Here is a 22529-nt window from a genome sequence, read left to right as displayed (position 1 = left end):
TTCCCTCCCACCAAACTCCAGACCTAATGTGCTCACTGTAGGAATATTCTCCTTCTGTTACATGATTAAAATCAGAGAGCGTCTGTGCCCTTATAACTAATTATTCCAATGGCTAGCGTGGAGGGGAGGGCCGGGGGAGGGAAAGGTAATTTCACAAGAAACAAGGCGTTTGACTCTTAATTAATAATTTACGTCGGCTTCAAGGGGGTCACCGGAGCTTAGCTCTGCGCTGGGTGGATGAATTCACTACGTTCAGCCTCTTTCTCTCTTTTTTGAGCTCCTTACTCATTTTGGACAAGTTCAGTTCTACCATCCCACTGGACCTGCAGCTGAATTTAGTATGCTGAGGGAGAGACCTTGCTCTGAATTGGCTATCGAATTTTTACATTATAAGATATCGACAAGGCGGCTGAGTGGAGAGCGGTGCTGGAGCAGGATAGCAGGAGGAGAGAGAGAGCAGGGGTTGATGGGATAGAACTGATTAAAGCAGAGTTCTGCTACTGTATATGCCCACCTGTCTGAGAGGACCTGAGAGGGGACTGGACTCTCTCTCTCCCTCTCCCTCTCCCTCGCTCTCTCCCTCTCCCTCCCCCTCGCTCTCTCCCTCTCTCTCCATCTCTAACTCTCTCTCTCTCTGTGGTGATGCACTGTGTAATACTGGGCTTAACTTTCATTCGAGGTCATATCAGTGGACAGAGATCAATCTGGGAGTATTAACTATCTGGCTTTTGTGTCTGGTTATAGTACCAACACAAACATCAACAGTGTGTGGACATCGCCATTGACATTGTCATGGCTCCAACCTACATCTTACATCTCCTTTAAGCTACAGTACAAACTCAGTCTGTTCTAGTACAGTAAACAGAAAACCCTTCCAGAGCAGAGCACTAGCCCTGGAGACATACACTACTCGAGTCCTTCAGATCACTTCAACATCTCGGGACCACACACTGGAGGCCCCTAAGTCAGCTGGTTGATGGAGTGAGTAGATACTTGTTTGTCTTTTCTCCCCCCTACTCTGCACCAAACAGCCCGCCCATCACCCCCTGATGATGTCACCAGGAGCCCCCGTCACAGCCTGGTGGGGTCAGCATGGGACCCATAGCCCACTGCATCATCAGGAGGACATCACTAGTGGTCTCTCTGTAGTAACAGATGGTGACAGATGTCCCCTCTTCAAATAAACCTGCTTATATTTACAGTAAAAAGGAGTTCCGCCTCTGTCCGCTCTCTAAAGCTGTTTGTTCTTGAGATAACTTTTTATTTACATAAATACAAGTCTATTCAGCACAAATAGGAGGAAGCTCTCAAGTGGCTAGCATTCTCAGAGGAATACAATTGTGTGACGCTTCCTTCCTATTACTGGTTGAAATAATCAAAGGTGAAATTACTTCTAATTCTATGGATGCAACACTGACTTACAGCCAATTTATGCTTGATCTGAAAATGTGGTCAGAGGCTTTGTATGGAGGGTGTGACGCAATTGCAGAGCCTCTGGAGGCATGCAGAGGCCAAATCAAGCTCTCTACCGCATCGCCATGTACCTCTCAAATGTTGTTACAATGAGGAGGGCTCTGTATAACTCCGCACTGACATGATTGGTTGACAGTAGGTGGGGGCGGGAGGTCCTGTATAAACACAAACTCACTTCCTTGACAACTTCCTTCACAACAGCTCTGCTCTGCCGAAGCGCAAAACGTATGTTTGCTCTGACTTCTGCGGAGGCCGCATCGCATTAAATGCTGTATTGACCATTGCAGAGCCTTTTACAACCTTTGTATATCATTGTTGTGTGGTTCAAACAATTCCTGACAGACACATACTGTAACATATTCTCTAGCACAACAGACCAACATAAATTTATCCAAGGCCCTTTCTTTCTATGTGTCCCAGTGTTTCAGAGGGGAATGCCACAGCTGGGTGGGCAGGATAAAGGTGCACTTCTAGGGTCATCCATGCCACACAATGGCGCCGGAGTGGATGGCTGCCGTTTTACGGGATCCTAACCAATTGTGCTATTTTTTTTTTTTTTATTTTTACCATTGTTTGTAACTTATTTTGTACATAATGTTTCTGCTACAGTCTTTTATCACTGAAAAGAGCTTCTGGATATCAAAACAGCGATTACTCACCTCGAACTGGATGACATTTTTTTCTTTAATGACTCTGACGCAAAGGATATACTGCTGCTTCATTCACATGAAGAGGAGACAGAGATACAGGGGCAGCAGATCCGGGTGCCTTGTGAGAATTCGTAGGCGAGTGGGTAAGCCGCCTCTACCATCTGTCCTATTGGCCAACGTGCAATCACTGGAGAAAAAACTGGATGAGCTCTGTTCGAGACTATCCTACCAATGGGACATTAAAAACGGTAATATGTTATGTTTCACCGAGTCGTGGCTGAACGACGACATGGATAATATACAGTCGGAAAGACAGAACAGTTACCTCCTGTAAGACGAGCGGTGGTGGTCTGTGTCTATTTGTCAATAACAGCTGGTGCTCAATCTCTAATATTAAGGAATTCTCTAGTTTTTGCTCTCCTGAGGTAGAGTACCTCATGATAAGCTCTACCAAAATAGTTTTAATCTATATTTTTCGTAGCTGTCTATTTACCACCACAAACCGATGCTGGCACAAAGACCGCACTCAACAAGCTGTATAAGGCCATAAGAAAACAAGAAAATGCTCATCCAGAAGCGGCGCTCCTAGTGGCCGGGGACTTTAATGCAGGAAAACTTAAATCCGTTTTACCTCATTTCTACCAGCATGTCACATGTGCAACCAGAGGAAAAAAAAAACTCTAGACCACCTTTACTCCACACACAAAGATGCGTACAAAGCTCTCCCTCGCCCTAAATTTGGCAAATATGACCATAATTATATCCTCCTGATTCCTGCTTACAAGCAAAAACTAAAGCAGGAAGTACCAGTGACTCGCTCAATACGGAAGTGGTCAGATGACGCGGATGCTAAGCTACAAGACTGTTTCGCTAGCACAGACTGGAATATGTTCCGGGATTCATCCGATGGCATTGAGGAATATACCACCTCAGTCACAGGCTTCATCAATAAGTGCATCGATGATGTCGTCCCCACATTGACCGTATGTACATATCCCAAACAGAAGCCATGGATTACAGGTAACTTCTGCACTGAGCTAAAGGCTAAAGCTGCCGCTTTCAAGGAGCGGGACACTAATCCGGACGCTTATAAGAAATCCCGCTATGCCCTCAGATGAACCATCAAACAGGCAAAGAGTCAATACAGGACTAAGATTGAATCCTACTACACCGGCTCTGATGCTCGTCGGACGTGGCAGGGCTTGCAAACTATTACGGACTACAAAGGGAAACCCAGCCGAGAGCTGGCCAGTGACGCGAGCCTAACAGACAGGCTAAATGTTATGCTCACTTTGAGGCAAGCAACACTGAAGCTTGCATGAGAGCACCAGCAGTTCCGGATGACTGTGTGATCACGCTCTCAGTAGCCGATGTGAGTAAGAACATTAAACAGGGCAACATTCACAAGACTGCGAGGCCAGACGGATTACCAGGACGTGTACTCGGAGCATGCGCGGACCAACTGGCAAGTGTCTTTTTCAACCTCTCCCTGACAGAGTCTGTAATACCTACATGTTTCAAGCAGACCACCATAGTCCCTGTGCCCAAGAACACCAAGGTAACCTGCCTAAATGACTACCGCCCCGTAGCACTCACGTCTGTAGCCATGAAGTGCTTTGAAAGGCTGGTCATTGCTCACATCAACACCATCATCCCAGAAACCCTAGAACACTGGAAACCCTAGACCCAATTCGCATACTGCCCCAACAGATCCACAGATGACGCAATCTCAATTGCACTCCACACTGCCCTTTCCCACCTGGACAAAAGGAACACCTATGTGAGAATGCTGTTCATTGACTACAGCTCAGTGTTCAACACCATAGTGCCCACAAAGTTCATCACTAAGCTAAGGACCCTGGGACTAAACACCTCCCTCTGCAACTGGATCTTGGACTTCCTGACGGGCCGCCCCCAGGTGGTAAGGGTAGGCAACAACACATCTGCCACACTGATCCTCAACACAGGGGCCCCTCAAGGGTGCATGCTTAGTCCCTTCATGTACTCCCTGTTCACCCATGACTGCGTGGCCAAGCATGACTCCAACACCATCATTAAGTTTGCTGACGACACAACAATGATAGGCATGATCACTGACAACGATGAGACAGCCTATAGGGAGGAGGTCAGAGACCTGGCAGTGTGGTGCCAGGACAACAACCTCTCCCTCAACGTGAGCAAGACAAAGGAGCTGATCGTGGATCGAGAGCTTCAAGTTCCTTGGTGTCCACATCACCAACAAACTATCATGGTCCAAACACACCAAGACAGTCGTGAAGAGGGCATGACAACGCCTATTCCCCCTCAAAAGATTTGGCATGGGTCCCCAGATCCTCAAAAAGTTATACAGCTGCACCATCGAGAGCATCCTGACCGGTTGCATCACCGCCTGGTATGGCAACTGCTAGGCATCCGACCGTAAGGCGCTACAGAGGGTAGTGCATACGGCCCAGTACATCACTGGGGCCAAGCTTCCTGCCATCCAGGACCTCTATACTAGGCGGTGTCAGAGGAAGGCCCTAAAAATTGTCAAAGACTCCAGCCACCCAAGTCATAGACTATTCTCTCTGCTACCGCACGGCAAGCGGTACCGGAGAGCCAAGTCTAGGTCCAAAAGGCTCCTTAACAGCTTCTACCCCCAAGCCATAAGACTGCTGAACAATTAATCAAATAGCCTTTTCATTATCTATGCATAGTCACTTTACTTCTACCTACATGTACATAAATTATTACCTCAATTACCTCGACTAACCTGTACCTCCACACATTGACTAGGTACCAGTACCCCCTGTATTGTTATTTTATTGTGTTACTTTTTTTTAAAACTTTAGTTTATTTAATCAATATTATTTTCTAAAAACTGCATTGTTGGTTAAAGGCTTGTAAGTAAGCATTTCATGTAAGGTCTACACCTGTTGTATTCGGCACGTGACAAATAAAATGTGATTTGATTTGACAAATTGCGCTATCTTCAGAAAAGTGTTTTCTGTCTGTGGACAGGCAGCTCTGTGGGTCAGTACTATGAACGCCTGCCTGTCTGGTGATGTGTCACAGAACACAATTTCCCTCTACCCATCATGCCTCTCTCTGCTGCTGTATGTCAGGCAGGCAGCAGGGGATACTGAGGGCCTGGGGGGCTGAGAGGGGCCTGAGGCCCAGCGCTGGGGTACTCGCTTGGTGGTCATGAGAAAGGCGCACCTCTAGGGTCATCCATGCCATGCCCGCGCATAACTCAAGTTGTTTTATAACCCGAGCAGGAAGTAACAGCCTGTCCATAATAACACCACTGACCCTTTTCTCTGCCTCTTCTCTAAAGCTCCTCTCATTCACCGTAGTGTGTCTGTCTACCTCTAGACTGTTGGAGGAATTATTGAAGTACAGTAAGAGTCCATTGAGTCAACAGGGAGGTGTTTTAATGTCTGTAACCTCTTGTTACACCATGACCCTGCCTGCCTGCTCTTGTCTTGGACCTGGTCCGTCTTGTAAAAGAGTTTTGACCTCAATGAAACCTGGATAGATAAAGGTTAAACAAAACAATCAATAAAGAAAGTAGGAGACAGAGATATGGCAATACGGGGTACCAGAGTGTTTGTGTCTCAGGTAAAGAGGGTGGAGCTGATCTCCATCACCTAGGACTTGACATAGATTAAATAGATTAATCAAATCTCACATTGTTGTCAATTTTTGCTCAATCTTGCATGCTTTCTCAAACAGCTGTAACTGTTTATGCATTCTTAAATCAGGTCCTTTCTTGAGTTGGGCTCTGAGATTTACATTTTCTTTTACATTTTACGTCATTTAGCAGACGCTCTTATCCAGAGCGACTTACAGTTAGTGCATACATTATTCTTTTTTTATTTTCATACTGGCCCCCCGTGGGAATTGAACCCACAACCCTGGCGTTGCAAACGCCATGCTCTACCAACTGAGCTACCTCCCTGCCGGCCATTCCCTCCCCTACCCTGGACGAATTGTGCGCCGCACCATTGGTCTCCCGGTTGCGGCCGGCTACAGCAGAGCCTGGATTCGAACCAGGATCTCTAGTGGCACAGCTAGCACTGCGATGCAGTGCCTTAGACCACTGCGCCACTCGGGAGACTGAGATGTAACAGCCATTGAGCATCTGATCTTATGATTGATTGTGGAGGAAAGGGGTTGAGTGTGTTAGAGTATGTGCGTGTATGTTTATCCCACATCTGTTGCAAGGGGGTAAGGATGCTAGGGAGAATATAGGATGAACCACAATAATTGTTTGCTAAAATAATAATTGCTTGACAAAAATGTAATGTAATACAATGGCAATCCAGGTTATAGGTTAAAATCCTACGCATGAACTGCAGACATTTTACGCATATTAATAAAAAATGATGGAAAATAAGATATGCAAGATATTTTAATGGATATATATTTTTAAATGGCTATATATATATATATATATATATATTGAGGTGAGAGCATTGGAAATGCTTTTGGCGGATGACCTGCTTCTGTTTTGTGGGTGGCACTGTGTGCTGTTTTCAATGGATGGGTCCTGGCCTCTCAGGGGCCTAGGGATTCGGGGGGACGGGGGTGGTATGCTGAACACTGGGATGACGGCCCAACTTGGGATGGGGAGGGGCTTTAGCGGGGGAATTAGTGGAGAACAATTGGAGGGTTACTTAGTAGCAATGCAAATATCATGGTACAGCTATATGGACAGTCAATCGCTATGGTATTTTTTATTGGTAAATTTACAAACATATATAATGATAAATAGATTTGAAACTTGTATCCCATTGTGGTATGTGGTGAAATAAGTATAGCCAGTTATAATTGTAATGGCTTAGCAGATAATAACAAAAGAAGAACAATATTTACATGGCTCCAAGAGAAGGAATATAATATATATTGTTTACAGGAAACTCATTCAACAATTCTAGATGAAGTTGCGTGGTAAAAGGAATGTGCAAATTGTCCAAACAGATACGCAAGGTAGATGGATTATTTTAAATATGTTATTGGACCATAAACAGATATGGCTCATTAACCTTTACGGACCAAATAGTGATGATCCACACTTCTTTGACAATATATATAATAAATTATCAACTCTGCAAGCAATTCAAGACTCTATTATTATGGTGGGAGATTATAATACCGTTTTAAATAGCTCAATGGACTGTAAAGGAAATCACACTACAAACAATCACCCTCATGCTCTTAAGGAAATCGTGAAAGTCATGCATACATTAGAACTAGTAGATATATGGAGGCTTAAATATCCTGATCTAGTGAGATATACAGTGGGGGAAAAAAGTATTTAGTCAGCCACCAATTGTGCAAGTTCTCCCACTTAAAAAGATGAGAGAGGCCTGTAATTTTCATCATAGGTACACGTCAACTATGACAGACAAAATGAGAGAAAAAAATCCAGAAAATCACATTGTAGGATTTTTAATGAATTTATTTGCAAATTATGGTGAAAATTACAGGCCTCTCTTATCTTTTTAAGTGGGAGAACTTGCACAATTGGTGGCTGACTAAATACTTTTTTTCCCCACTGTACATGGCGGAGACTCAATCAAGCTAGTCGTCTTGACTTCTTTCTTATGTCATTTTCGTTGGCACCACAAGTTAAAAAAGTGTTGATAGGGGACAGAATGCGGTCGGACCATCATATAATTGGCATATACAGTGGGGAGAACAAGTATTTGATACACTGCCGATTTTGCAGGTTTTCCTACTTACAAACCATGTAGAGGTCTGTAATTTTTATCATAGGTACACTTCAACTGTGAGAGACGGAATCTAAAACAAAAATCCAGAAAATCACATTGTATGATTTTTATGTAATTAATTTGCATTTTATTGCTTGACATAAGTATTTGATCAGAAAAGCAGAACTTAATATTTGGTACAGAAACCTTTGTTTGCAATTACAGAGATCATACGTTTCCTGTAGGTCTTGACCAGGTTTGCACACACTGCAGCAGGGATTTTGGCCCACTCCTCCATACAGGCCTTCTCTAGATCCTTCAGGTTTCGGGGCTGTCGCTGGGCAATACGGACTTTCAGCTCCCTCCAAAGATTTTCTATTGGGTTCAGGTCTGGAGACTGGCTAGGCCACTCCAGGACCTTGAGATGCTTCTTACGGAGCCACTCCTTAGTTGCCCTGGCTGTGTGTTTCGGTCGTTGTCATGCTGGAAGACCCAGCCACGACCCCATCTTCAATGCTCTTACTGAGGGAAGGAGGTTGTTGGCCAAGATCTCGCGATACATGGCCCCATCCATCCTCCCCTCAATACGGTGCAGTCGTCCTGTCCCCTTTGCAGAAAAGCATCCCCAAAGAATGATGTTTCCACCTCCATGCTTCACGGTTGGGATGGTGTTCTTAGGGTTGTACTCATCCTTCTTCTTCCTCCAAACACGGCGAGTGGAGTTTAGACCAAAAAGCTATATTTTTGTCTCATCAGACCACATGACCTTCTCCCATTCCTCCTCTGGATCATCCAGATGGTCATTGGCAAACTTCAGATGGGCCTGGACATGCGCTGGCTTGAGCAGAGGGACCTTGCGTGCGCTGCAGGATTTTAATCCTTGACGGCGTAGTGTGTTACTAATACTTTTCTTTGAGACTGTGGTCCCAGCTCTCTTCAGGTCATTGACCAGGTCCTGCCGTGTAGTTCTGGGCTGATCCCTCACCTTCCTCATGATCATTGATGCCCCACGAGGTGAGATCTTGCATGGAGCCCCAGACCAAGGGTGATTGACCGTCATCTTGAACTTCTTCCATTTTCTAATAATTGCGCCAACAGTTGTTGCCTTCTCACCAAGCTGCTTACCTATTGTCCTGTAGCCCATCCCAGCCTTGTGCAGGTCTACAATTTTATCCCTGATGTCCTTACACAGCTCTCTGGTCTTGGCCATTGTGGAGAGGTTGGAGTCTGTTTGATTGAGTGTGTGGACAGGTGTCTTTTATACAGGTAACGAGTTCAAACAGGTGCAGTTAATACAGGTAATGAGTGGAGAACAGGAGGGCTTCTTAAAGAAAAACTAACAGGTCTGTGAGAGCCGGAATTCTTACTGGTTGGTAGGTGATCAAATACTTATGTCATGCAATAAAATGCAAATTAATTACTTAAAAATCATACAATGTGATTTTCTGGATTTTTGTTTTAGATTCCGTCTCTCACAGTTGAAGTGTACCTAGGATAAAAATTACAGACCTCTACATGCTTTGTAAGTAGGAAAACCTGCAAAATCGGCAGTGTATCAAATACTTGTTCTCCCCACTGTACATTACTCTTACTGAATTTCCACGTGGGCAAGGATATTGGAAATGTAATCAAAGCCTATTGGATGATAACTTGTTTTTAACCAGGACAGAGGAATTTATAACTGATTTTTTTCCGACATAACATAGGTACAGCAAATCCCCTTTTTGTATGGGACACCTTTAAATGTGCCTTTAGAGGCCATGCAATTCAGTGCTAATCTCGAAAACAAAAGCAATTTAGGTCAGGAGTCCACACTAACAAAGGAAATAGAAGGTTTAACAGAACAGATAGATAGCAATAAAAACTGTAACATAGAGGCTCAGAATAAATTAGAGGAAAAACTAAAAGAAATGGAGAATCTTATTCAAGAAAGATCAAGTGTAATGTATTATAAAAAATAAAGAAAACTGGATGGAATATGGGGAAAAATGCACCAAATATTTTTTTTTATCTTCAACATAGGAATGCTACCAAAAATAATTTATTGAAACTGGTTACAAATGACGGAGTCACCCATGATTCACCAAATAATATTTTGAAGGAGGAAACAAAGTACTTTAAGCATATGTTTTTGTTTCAGTCGCCTCCATCTCCTCTAACTGAAGCAAATTGTACACTACATTACCATGTAGTTTACCAATACAATGGTCTGATGGTGATGTGGATATACTCTGAATACATATCCCAAATGAAATAAATGATCTCACTCCAATAAATTTTTATTGAAAGTTTGCAAAAATCGATAAGATCTTGCTACCATGGAAAGGTAAATACCTGTCAATTTGTGGAAAAATCACCCTGATTAACTCTTTAGTATTATCCCAGTTTACCTATTTGCTTATGGTCTTGCCTACACCTAGCGAACAGTTTTTTAGATTATATGAGAAAAAAATATTCCATTTTATTTGGAACGGCAAGCCAGACAAAATTAAACAGGCCTATTTACAGTGAGGGAAAAAAGTATTTGATCCCCTGCTGATTTTGTACGTTTGCCCACTGACAAAGAAATGATCAGTCTATAATTTTAATGGTAGGTATATTTGAACAGTGAGAGACAGAATAACAACAAAATAATCCAGAAAAACGCATGTAAATTTTTTTATAAATTGATTTGCATTTTAATGAGGGAAATAAGTATTTGACCTCCTCTCAATCAGAAAGATTTCTGGCTCCCAGGTGTCTTTTATACAGATAACGAGCTGAGATTAGGAGCATACTCTTAAAGGGAGTGTTCCTAATCTCATTTTGTTACCTGTATAAAAGACACCTGTCCACAGAAGCAATCAATCAATCAGATTCCAAACTCTCCACCATGGCCAAGACCAAAGAGCTCTCCAAGGATGTCAGGGACAAGATTGTAGACCTACACAAGGCTGGAATGGGCTACAAGACCATCGCCAAGCAGCTTGGTGAGAAGGTGACAACAGTTGGTGCGATTATTCGCAAATGGAAGAAACACAAAAGACCTGTCAATCACCCTTGGCCTGGGGCTCCATGCAAGGTCTCACCTCGTGGAGTTGCAATGATCATGAGAACGGTGAGGAATCAGCCCAGAACTACACAGGAGGATCTTGTCAATGATCTCAAGGCAGCTGGGACCATAGTCACCAAGAAAACAATTGGTAACACACTACACCGTGAAGGACTGAAATCCTGCAGCGCCCGCAAGGTCCCCCTGCTCAAGAAAGCACATATACAGGCCCGTCTGAAGTTTGCCAATGAACATCTGAATGATTCAGAGGAGAACTGGGTGAAAGTGTTGTGGTCAGATGAGACCAAAATGGAGCTCTTTGGCATCAACTCAACTCGCCGTGTTTGGAGGAGGAGGAATGATGCCTATGACCCCAAGAACACCATCCCCACCGTCAAACATGGAGGTGGAAACATTATGCTTTGGGGGTGTTTTTCTGCTAAGGGGACAGGACAACTTCACCGCTACAAAGGGACGATGGACGGGGCCATGTACCGTCAAATCTTGGGTGAGAACCTCCTTCCCTCAGCCAGGGCATTGAAAATGGGTCGTGGATGGGTATTCCAGCATGACAATGACCCAAAACACACGGCCAAGGCAACAAAGGAGTGGCTCAAGAAGGAGCACATTAAGGTCCTGGAGTGGCCTAGCCAGTCTCCAGACCTTAATCCCATAGAAAATCTGTGGAGGGAGCTGAAGGTTCGAGTTGCCAAACGTCAGCCTCGAAACCTTAATGACTTGGAGAAGATCTGCAAAGAGGAGTGGGACAAAATCCCTCCTGAGATGTGTGCAAACCTGGTGGCCAACTACAAGAAACGTCTGACCTCTGTGATTGCCAACAAGGGTTTTGCCACCAAGTACTAAGTCATGTTTTGCAGAGGGGTCAAATACTTATTTCCCTCATAAAAATGCAAATCAATTTATAACATTTTTGACATGTGTTTTTCTGGATTTTTTTGTTGTTATTCTGTCTCTCACTGTTCAAATAAATAAACCATTAAAATTATAGACTGATCATGTCTTTGTCAGTGGGCAAACGTACAAGATCAGCAGGGGATCAAATACTTTTTTCCCTCACTGTACAGTATTGTCTTAGCTCTACCAGTACAGTTCACTTCTTATCACTGACATTGTAGAATGATGGCGCCGGAGAAGATGGCTGCCGTTTTACAGCCCTCTAACCAATTGTACTATTATGTGTGTTTTTCCGCGTTATTTGTAATTTATTTTGTACATAATGTTTCTGCCATCGTCTCTAATAACCAAAAAGAGCTTCTGGATATCAGGACAGCGATTACTCACCTCGTATTGGACGAAGATTTTTTCTTCAACGAGGCGGCCGCGAAGGATATCCTACAGACACCCGACAAGGCCCAAATCCCTGTCATTCGCATGAGGAAGAGACAGAGATATCGTGGACGTAGGTCGGGGTGCCTTGTAAGGATCCGACGGCGAGCGAGTAAACTGCCGCTCCCATCAATCCTATTAGCCAATCTTCAATCATTGGAGAATAAATTGGATGACCTAAGATTACGGTTATCCTACCAACGGGACATTAAAAACTGTAATATCTTATGTTTCACCGAGTCGTGGCTGAACGACGACATGGATAACATACAGCTAGCGGGCTATACGCTACATCGGCAGGATGGAACGGCTGACGTGGGTAAGACAAGGGGTGGCGGTCTGTGTATATTTGTAAACAACAGCTGGTGCACAAAATCAAATACTAAGGCTGTCTCAAGGTTTTGCTCGCCTGAGTATCTTATGATAAGCTGTAGACCACACTATTTACCAAGAGAGTTTTAATCTATATTTTTCATAGCTATCTATTTACCACCACAAACCAATGCTGGCATTAAGATTGCACTGAATGAGCTGTATAAGGCCATAAGTCAACAGGAAAACGCTCATCCAGAGGCAGCGCTCCTAGTGGCCGGGGACTTTAATGCAGGGAAACTTAAATCCGTTCTACCTAATTTCTACCAGCATGTTAAATGTGCAACCAGAGGAAAAAAACTCTAGACCACCTTTACTCCACACACAGAGACGCATACAAAGCTCTCCTTCGCCCTCCATTTGGCAAATCTGACCATAACTCTATCCTCCTGATTCCTGCTTATAAGCAAAAACTAAAGCAGGAAGCACCAGTGACTCGGTTATAGAAAAGTGGTCAGATGACGCAGATGCTAAGCTACAGAACTGTTTTGCTAGCACAGACTGGAACATGTTCCGGGATTCTTCAGATAGCATTGAGGAGTACACGACATCAGTCACTGGCTTCATCAATAAGTGTATTGATGATGTCGTCCCCACAGTGACCGTACGTACATACCCAAACCAGAAGCCGTGGATTACAGGAAACATCCGCAATGAGCTAAAGGGTAGAGCTGCCGCTTTCAAGGAGCGGGACTCTAACCCGGACGCTTATAAGAAATCCCGCTATGCCCTCCGACGAACCATCAAACAGGCAAAGAGTCAATACAGGATTAAGATTGAATCGTACTACACCGGCTCTGACGCTCGTCGGATGTGGCAGGGCTTGAAAACTATTACAGACTACAAAGGGTAGCACAGCCGCGAGCTGCCCAGTGACACAAGACTTCCAGACAAGCTAAACCACTTCTATGCTCGCTTCGAGGCAAGCAACACTGAAGCATGCATGAGAGCACCAGCTGTTCCGGATGACTATGTGATCACGCTCTCTGTAGCCGATGTGAGTAAGACTTTTAAGCAGGTCAACATTCACAAGGCCGCAGGGCCAGACGGATTACCAGGACGTGTACTCTGAGCATGTGCTGACCAACTGGCAAGTGTCTTCACTGACATTTTCAACATGTCCCTGACTGAGTCTGTAATACCAACATGTTTCAAGCAGACCACCATTGTCCCCGTGCCCAAGGACTCTAAGATAACCTGCCTAAATGACTACCGACCCGTAGCACTGACGTCTGTAGCCATGAAGTGCTTTGAAAGGCTGGTCATGGGTCCCATCAACACCATTATCCCAGAAACCCTAAACCCACTCCAATTTGCATATTGCTCCTAAACAGATCCACAGATGATGCAATCTCTATTGCACTCCACACTGCCCTTTCCCACCTGGACAAGAGGAACATCTACGTGAGAATGCTATTCATTGACTACAGCTCAGCATTCAACACCATAGTGCCCTCAAAGCTCATCACTAAGCTAAGGATCCTGGGACTAAACACCTCCCTCTGCAACTGGATCCTGGACTTCCTGACGGGCCGCCCCCAGGTGGTAAGGATAGGTAACAACACATCTGCCACACTGATCCTCAACACGGGGGCCCCTCAGGGGTGCGTGCTCAGTCCCCTCCTGTACTCCCTGTTCACACATGACTGCATGGCCAGGCACGACTCCAACACCATCATTAAGTTTGCCGACGACACAACAGTGGTAGGCCTGATCACTGACAACGATGAGACAGCCTATAGGGAGGAGGTCAGAGACCTGGCCGTGTGGTGCCAGGATAACAACCTCTCCCTCAACGTGACCAAGACAAAGGAGATGATTTTGGACTACAGGGAAAAAAAGAGGACTGAGCACGCCCCCATTCTCATCGACGGGGCTGTAGTGAAACAGGTTGAGAGCTTCAAGTTCCTTGGTGTCCACATCACCAACAAACTATTATGGTCCAAACACACCAAGACAGTCATGAAGAGGGCACGACAAAGCCTATTCCCCCTCAGGAGACTGAAAAGATTTGGCATGGATCCTCAGATCCTCAAAAAATTCTACAGCTGCACCATCGAGAGCATCCTGACTGGTTGCATCACCGCCTGGTATGGCAACTGCTTGGCCTCCGACCGCAAGGCACTACAGAGGGTAGTGCGTACGGCCAGTACATCACTGGGGCCAAGCTTCCTGCCATCCAGGACCTCTATACTAGGCGGTGTCAGAGGAAGGCCCTCAAAATTGTCAAAGACTCCAGCCACCCTAGTCATAGACTGTTCTCTCTGCTACCGCACGGCAAGTGGTACCGGAGTGCCAAGTCTAGGTCCAAAAGACTTCTCAACAGCTTCTACCCCCAAGCCATAAGACTCTTTTTACGCTGCTGCTACTCTGTTAATTACTCACTTTAACTCTACCCACATGTACATATTACTTCAACTACTCAACTAGCCGGTGCCCCCGCACATTGACTCTGCACCGGTACCCCCCTGTATATAGCGCCTCCCTACTGTTATTTTATTTTACTTCTGCTCTTTTTTTCTCAACACTTTTTTGTTGTTTTATTCTACTTTTTTATTAAAAATAAATGCACTGTTGGTTAAGGGCTGTAAGTAAGCATTTCACTGTAATGTCTGCACCTGTTGTATTCGGCGCATGTGGCCAATACAATTTGATTTGATTTGATTATATTGCACCGAAACCCTCATCCATGCCTTCACTGTCCTCACTGGTATCCCCACCAAACTCACCAACAGATTCCAGCTGGTCCAGAACTATGCTGCCAGAATCCTCACCTGCAGCAGATCAACTGAACACATCATACTATTCCTCATCAATCTACACTGTCTCCCTTTGCAATCCTGTACTAACTTTAAGCCTCCCGAGTGGCGCAGTGGTCTAAGGCACTGCATCGCAGTGCTAGCTGTGCCACTAGAGATCCTGGCTCTGTCGTAGCCGGCCGCGACCGGGAGACCCATGGGGCGGCGCACAATTGGCCCAGCGTCGTCCAGGGTAGGGGAGGGAATGGCCGGCAGGGATGTAGCTCAGTTGGTAGAGCATGGCGTTTGCAACGCCAGGGTTGTGGGTTCGATTCCCTTGGGGGGCCAGTATGAAAAAATAAATAATAATGTATGCACTCTGGATAAGAGTGTCTGCTAAATGACTAAAATGTAAGACACTCCTCTTCACCTACCTCCTGGCATCCACCTACCTCTCTGACCTTTTCCCAGTCTATGCCCCCTCCCATTCCCTCCGCTCCTGCTCTGCTGGTCTCCTTGTCAACCCCTCATTCTGCCTCTCCACCATGGGTGCCCGGGCCTTCAGCTGCTCGGCACCCAGGCTCTGGAATGCTCTCCGCCCACACATGCAACATGCAGCCACAGTCATCTCATTCAAAAACCTCCTCAAAACACACCTCTTCATAGGAAGCCTATAACCTGTAGCCTGTGGTCTATGATTGACTCTGTCCTACCTCTCCCTTCTGTGTCTTCTCAGTATCCCCCAAACCCTAACCCTTACCCTTCCCTTTCCCTATTCCCAACCCTACCCCCTAAACCCTTACCCTAAACTGGGACTGTATCCTCTACCCAACCCCTCCCTCCCTCTTTTTATTTGTCCTGTTTCGTCTAGTCCTTTGATTTTAAATTGCACTTTGATTGTTACACTTGATTTTATGATTTTATGTCCTGCACTTGATTTTATGTAGACCTACTGTTAATGGAAGATGTCCTTGAGTGTCCTGAAAGGCGTCCGACAAATAAAATGTATTATTATTATTATTACTACTGTTACTCCTCCATCTATTCTACGCTCTATCCATTCCAATCCCTCTCTCCTTCCCTCCATATGTCTCTCCCCCACCTCTTTCATTTCATTCTGTCTCTCTCCATCCTCTCTGTTCTCGTTGTATACTGTTCTACACATTTCTCTCCTTGTCTTTTTCTATCCTATTTACATTAGGCTGTCCCTCACCCTGTAGTTGACTGCTAACTCTCCCTTTCTGCACTCTCTTCCTTATTCAGCCCTTTTGTAACCCCGGTCATTATGACCATGGGCACACAGTACACAGTGGATATGCTAGGAGCCAGACTCCCCTCACCTGTCTCTCTCTCTCTGTCTTTCTCTTTCTCTCTCTCGATCTCTCTGTGTGTGTGTGTGTGTGTGTGTGTGTGTGTGTGTGTGTGTGTGTGTGTGTGTGTATGTGTGTGTGTGTGTGTGTGTGTGTGTGTGTGTGTTTTGTGTGTGTGTTTGTGTTTGTGTGTGTGTGTGTGAACCTGTAGAAAGTAGAAAGTATGATTTTATTTCTCACCACAATAACCCCTGACATTGTCTGTCTAACTGTAAGGACCTAATGATATTGCTATAAGACTAGTGATGGATTAATAGCCCTAATATAAACATTTAACAAACAAATTAGTTGTAATAGGCTCTTGACTGTATGACACTGAATGCTCAAGCCATTTAGTCCATTAAAAACAAATGAATCCAATCTCTGAGCTGCATGTCATAGAATGAAAAATTGCTAAACCCTCGCCAAAAACGTACTATAATTTCTTAGCATAGCAGTCAATTACAAAGCACTCTGACTGAGACTGTTTATATTATTCATCTCAACCAATGCATGGCATATTAATTAACATTTGAGACGCTAAATCCATCACATTATTGTTGCTTTCTTCGTGTTGATAGTGTTTTAATAACCTTATTTCCATCCAGACAGAGTGGGCTTATACACCCTAGAGAGTAAAGCTACACACTAATATTGAGTGGGCGGTACAATAGGAAATCAGCAGAATTTGAATATAAATGCATGGTCTATGATTATTAATCCCAGCTCTATTGTGTAATAAATTGGATAATTTATTAATTGCTCTATAATTTATCAATGTCATTCTGCTAATGAATTACCCACGATTCCCTGCTGAGAGAGTAGTGCGCCATGGTTTTTAGATAAGCAACATGGTAGAATATTGATAGAAAGCGCAATCCTGCTGCGTTTGAGAGTATGTGGCAAGCATGTGTGAACATACACCTTGAAGTGTAAACATGCTCTCCGACTTCAAAAATCTCTCTCTTAGATTAGAGGAAATGGAAGGGGAACATTTATTCAATTTGTCAAGTAATAGGGCCAATGTCATACAACCTAAATCCTTTGTAAGACCTGCAAATGTTCAATCAATGAAGAAAAATAGTTTTAAGACGGTGGTACATTTGGCCTAATGATGACACCTGACTGGTCAATGTTATTATTCTGAGTTATTTTGAATTATCCATAACCTCATTTTTATTTCACGTAGGCTAAACAGTGGCCTATGACTTTATTTAAAATAGGTTACCTACTTTAAGATGCACTCTCAAACGTTTGTATAATTTCAGCCAGTAGTTTTGAAAGTGGTGCTCAAGAGCCAAAAGTTGTCCCCGTTTTTTGTGTACTATGTCATCAAATTGTGTACCAAGTCATCCATTTCGTATAATATGTTACATCAAAGACAGTACAGTATGAAGATAGGCAGAAACTGCTTCTCCGATAGAAATCCCTAATCACACGTATAGGCGATGTCATGGTGATGTTGGCTAGTTAAGCTCATTTGCTGAATCAAGTCACTGGGCCTAATGGGTATGGCCATATGCTGGCAGTCAAATCAAAGGCACTCCTTCAATGTAAAGCTGTTTTTGACTAAAATTAAAACGTGTCAGTTTGTCACTTTCACGAGGTTGGAGTAATAACGTTCAACTACTTAAGACGTTGGCTCGAATTTAGGTTGTGCCTTTAGACTTCAAGAAAATTAACAACTAAGGAAAATAATGTAACTTGTCTCATTGACTTCTCAAACCCCAAACCCCCAGCCTGATCTGCTTGAACTTGTGATGTTGCACCTCTGGGTTTAGAAACTCTGTGGTTACATCCTGCAATTATAATTTTTAATTTTTTGCAATTCTTATATGTTAAAAATCAAATTCTTACTATTTTTTTATGATTTTGCTGTGCTTAAGATCCTGGAGTGCATCTTTAATTAGGCAACTACCCACTGGGCAAAAACTGGTTTAATCATCTTGTTTCCAAGCCATTTCAATGAAATAAATCAATGTGATGACATTGAAACGTGGAAAACTGATTGGGTTTGAAAAAAGTATTCAACATAAGGGGATTTCGTCTTTTTTCACCAAACTTTTAACCTAAATTGTTGTTGATTTCACGTTGAATTTACATTAGTTGTCAACTCAACCATTAGTGCCCAGTGGGTAATAACTCTTTGAATACTTTATTATAGTCTACAATTCACATGTACGCTACAGTCTTTGTTCAGTTAGAAGCGCCCAAGGTTATTTACAGTGTGCGTGCCTTTACAAAGCCACAAGGTCGGCGGCTCTGACACAAAGGTGTCACAACAGAACAGAACACAACACATCAAAGAAGCAACCTTCCGACAACACTTGAATTTAGCCTACCTCATTCCGTTTTTGTTCTTGACGCTATAATTTGCTCTACGTATAGATCTAAATGTAAAGCATGATGACGTAATGTTGTTTAGAGAATTAAAGTTTAGGCTAAAATAGTGCACACAACATGGTCAATAAACATGCCCAATAAGGCACTTAGTTTCATGTTGATGTTAGTCATGTTTATCTCATTAAAAACGTGTAATTTACCAGGACTCCTGTGGTTATTGAAGATCATTAATCACAACATCATTTTGATTGAGTACATCAGGTTTAACAGTGTGGTACCTGAAATGCCATAGGCTATAGTGCACGAACATCGAATTGTGTAGCCTGCGAAAGAGGCTATGATATAGGCCTATAATAATCAGATAGTGGTCAATATAAAAATCTAAATTCTTTTTTTTTTACTCAATGTTGCACAATGAAACATTAAAACATTGACCAGACATGAGCACCTGTATGGGGGACACGTTGCGCTGTGTCTCATGCCAGGTAGCCTATTCTTCTCACCTTTGTACAGTTATGAAGTTATCTTTCAATTGTTTCAAAATAACATATAGTAATGATCGGTCAAGGAGAGTCTCCTTTCGTTGTTCATCAACACATAACTTCAGCAATGGATAGAATACGCTTCAACCGTGGAACTCCAATATGGAGATTCGAGGCACACTTAATGCAAGGGACCGTCGTCCGTGGCGCAGCATGCTATCCATGGCAACCGCTCACAGCATACTCACTCACGAGGGTCTCTGCCCTGGGAGAAGGAACCTTGTCGGGTCTGGTAGCTCGTGCGACACAGTATGCACGGTTATTTCCCTTCACTTTTCGCCAAACAAATGAGTGGCACATGTCTGAATGAAGAGATAGCCTAGTAACGACGGGGGTGAATGCTATGGAGACAGACACACATATGACTGGTGTAACTTTTTTACACTGCTGGGCACTGTCGCCCCTTCTTGCTTACCAAGCACGCTGTTCCGTTTAGGAGAAGCAAGATAAAGCCGTGGTTGGAATGCATTTTTCTGGCGCCCCCCGTGTCTCAGCTTCCCGCTTCAGCCCGAAGTCAGCTTTCCTTCAGGAAGACGCTATTCCTTCGGCACTGTATCCCCAAAAGCTAAGATACCGTCCCATGTCCAACGCAGGCTCAACTGCTACACCTGGGCACCTTCAACACCCGCCTGTCCCTTTACCTTTCCCGGGTTTGAGTCCAATCGCTAGAACATTGGAAATCCATAGATGGGTTCATGAGAATGTACCGCATTACCATCCACGAAAAATAGTGTATGAAATTCCTGCTCAACCTGCAACAGTGTGAGTGAGAATGAAGTAGATCATATCTGGTCGGCTGTATCAGTGTATATCCACCGGGATGAAGCCTAGTTGATGAATGGAATTCTTGGCGTTGCTCATGTCAGCGCGTGTAGCAAGGAATCATATACTTGCATTGACGTTTAAACTCTCTCTCTCTCTCTCTCTCTCTCTCTCTCTCTCTCTCTCTCTCTCTCTCTCTCTCTCTCTCTCTCTCTCTCCCCCTCTCTCTCGCTCTCCCCCTCTCTCTTGCTCTCCCTCATGCGTGTACCCCCAACTATCTCTCTCATCCCCTCACACTATTTCTCAGCAGCAGTCAAGCAGAATAGAGTCAAATCCACTGTGGTTCTACTAAAGTAATTGACTGGTTTGCACTTTTGCACACATTATATCAGTGGAACCAAGCATGTCATTATGTATGATAATGATGTTTGTTGTTTGGAAACCCATTTAATCCATTTAGGGAATTAAGCTATTGATGCAAATTATTGGAATCAACTTTTCTAGCATCTTTTGTAGACTAACAGACTGTCCCTGACCAGTGTGGTTCACCTGCTGTGTGCAACAGGTGGTGATCATGACTATGTCACAGTCACATTTCAGTGTTAACCAATGACAACACACATGGGGCATACATAACGTTTTCCTCGTTGACATCTGAAGGACAGGAACTTTCCTTTTTGGTTTGGGCCGGTTCTGACTTTGTGATGCCAGTGCCACATATTTTGTACCAAAGCTGAATTGATCCCTTTTCATTCTGATCGACACATGAACGCTGTGAGCAGCTTGTTTGGCCCTGATGGAGTTTCCCGCAGGGTGTCTAGTCAATCTACAGCCTTGTTTAAGCTTATTGATGTACACAGTGAGCCTGGAGAGCACACATGCGTCACCCCGGCGCTGTGTGATTAATAAAAACATTTCCTATAACACAGTTCATTAGGAGCAGGCTAATGGGCCGGACTACTGGATATCTGGCCACTTCAGCATGTACTGCTGCTGCTCACTGCTCAGCTCTATTTCCACTTCATTAGATAGAAAGATAAAGTTCTGTCTGTCTGTCTGGTTCAGTCGGTCCGGTTCAGTCTGTCTGTCTGTCTGTCTGTCTGTCTATCCGTCTACCTTTTAAAAAATCCGATAGATGATAGATTTTCCTCAGCTTCCGGTTCTCCTCTGGATCTCTAATGCTAGTTTACCCTTTGACCTTCGTGAACTTTGGGATTATCTGTATCTGCTAATACAGCTTGTTTGGCTATCTATTAAGGCGATGTTACGGGGTTAATTGATCTCAGTTCAGGGGTTAATTAGCTATACATTGTGTGATGGCCAGAGACTCTACCCTCGTACAACACTGAGGTCAGAGGTGAGAGGTCACTGGAGGATAAGGCCTCTGTGGAGTGTGTCGATCAGCCATATGACTGAGACATCAAACGGAAGGAGGTCTCTGACATGTGCTCTCCTCTATCCATCTGACACACATCTGACACACACACACACACACACACACACACACACACACACACACACACACACACACACACACACACACACACACACACACACACAATAGTCCCCCTTTCTATTCTCATAATGCATCACTAAATGCTGATGAAGGTTAAGAATGAGATCCCAGGTTCAGGAGGGCTCTAGATGTCTGTTAGATTATTTTAGACTCTATAAACGTCCCTCTTTTTAATTGTATTCTGCCTCAGAGGCAGCTCTGTGTACCAAAGAGGGTCATGGAAGAAGCAACAACCCGTCTATAAAGGGAGATCAGCTCCCCAATCCACTATCTAGTGGAACACCAGCCATAATAAAGTGTCTTTAAATCAGCACTGTTTCATTTATACACATGCATTCACCAGCACACATTATTATAGGCTCATAACTCACAGTATGTCATCTCAAGGGAGGAGCCAACCAAGCAGTTTCTTTACTCACTCAAGATAAGCAGAGGCTGAATGCTAAAATAAGTAATCATGCTACACCAGGGAATAGCATGTGTAAGAATATATTCTCCCAGTCTAGTTTTATTCAAGACTTGAATCAGAATGCCAGACAGGAATGTGTGTTTGTGTAATATGTACTGAGTCTACTTTTCTGCCAGACTCCAACAATAGTGCTCTATCATGTAATCCTATTTTACTGTATAATTCAATTTGAATGAGGCGCTGCAGGCGACAGCCAGGCAGAGAGAGGAGCATGGTGAGAGCTGTCTGGGGACTACTGGTG

General features: G+C 44.0%; 1 protein-coding gene across 1 annotated transcript in view; it reads right to left on the bottom strand.

Annotated features, from left to right (window-relative positions):
• The window catches only part of LOC121570379 (neurexophilin-1), a 32303-nt gene extending 11856 nt beyond the window's left edge, over nucleotides 1-20447 (bottom strand). Inside the window, exon 1 of the mRNA XM_041881838.2 lies at nucleotides 19957-20447. Coding sequence (XP_041737772.2) covers nucleotides 19957-20010 — 54 coding nt within the window. The 5' untranslated portion in view covers nucleotides 20011-20447. The remainder of the gene's footprint in view (nucleotides 1-19956) is intronic.
• Between the last annotated feature and the right edge of the window lie 2082 nt (nucleotides 20448-22529).

Source organism: Coregonus clupeaformis, chromosome 7 (assembly GCF_020615455.1).
Source record: "Coregonus clupeaformis isolate EN_2021a chromosome 7, ASM2061545v1, whole genome shotgun sequence".
NCBI classification, from domain to species: Eukaryota; Metazoa; Chordata; class Actinopteri; order Salmoniformes; family Salmonidae; genus Coregonus; species Coregonus clupeaformis.
Note: the sequence above shows the minus strand (reverse complement) of the source record. Positions and strands in the feature narration are given on the sequence as shown.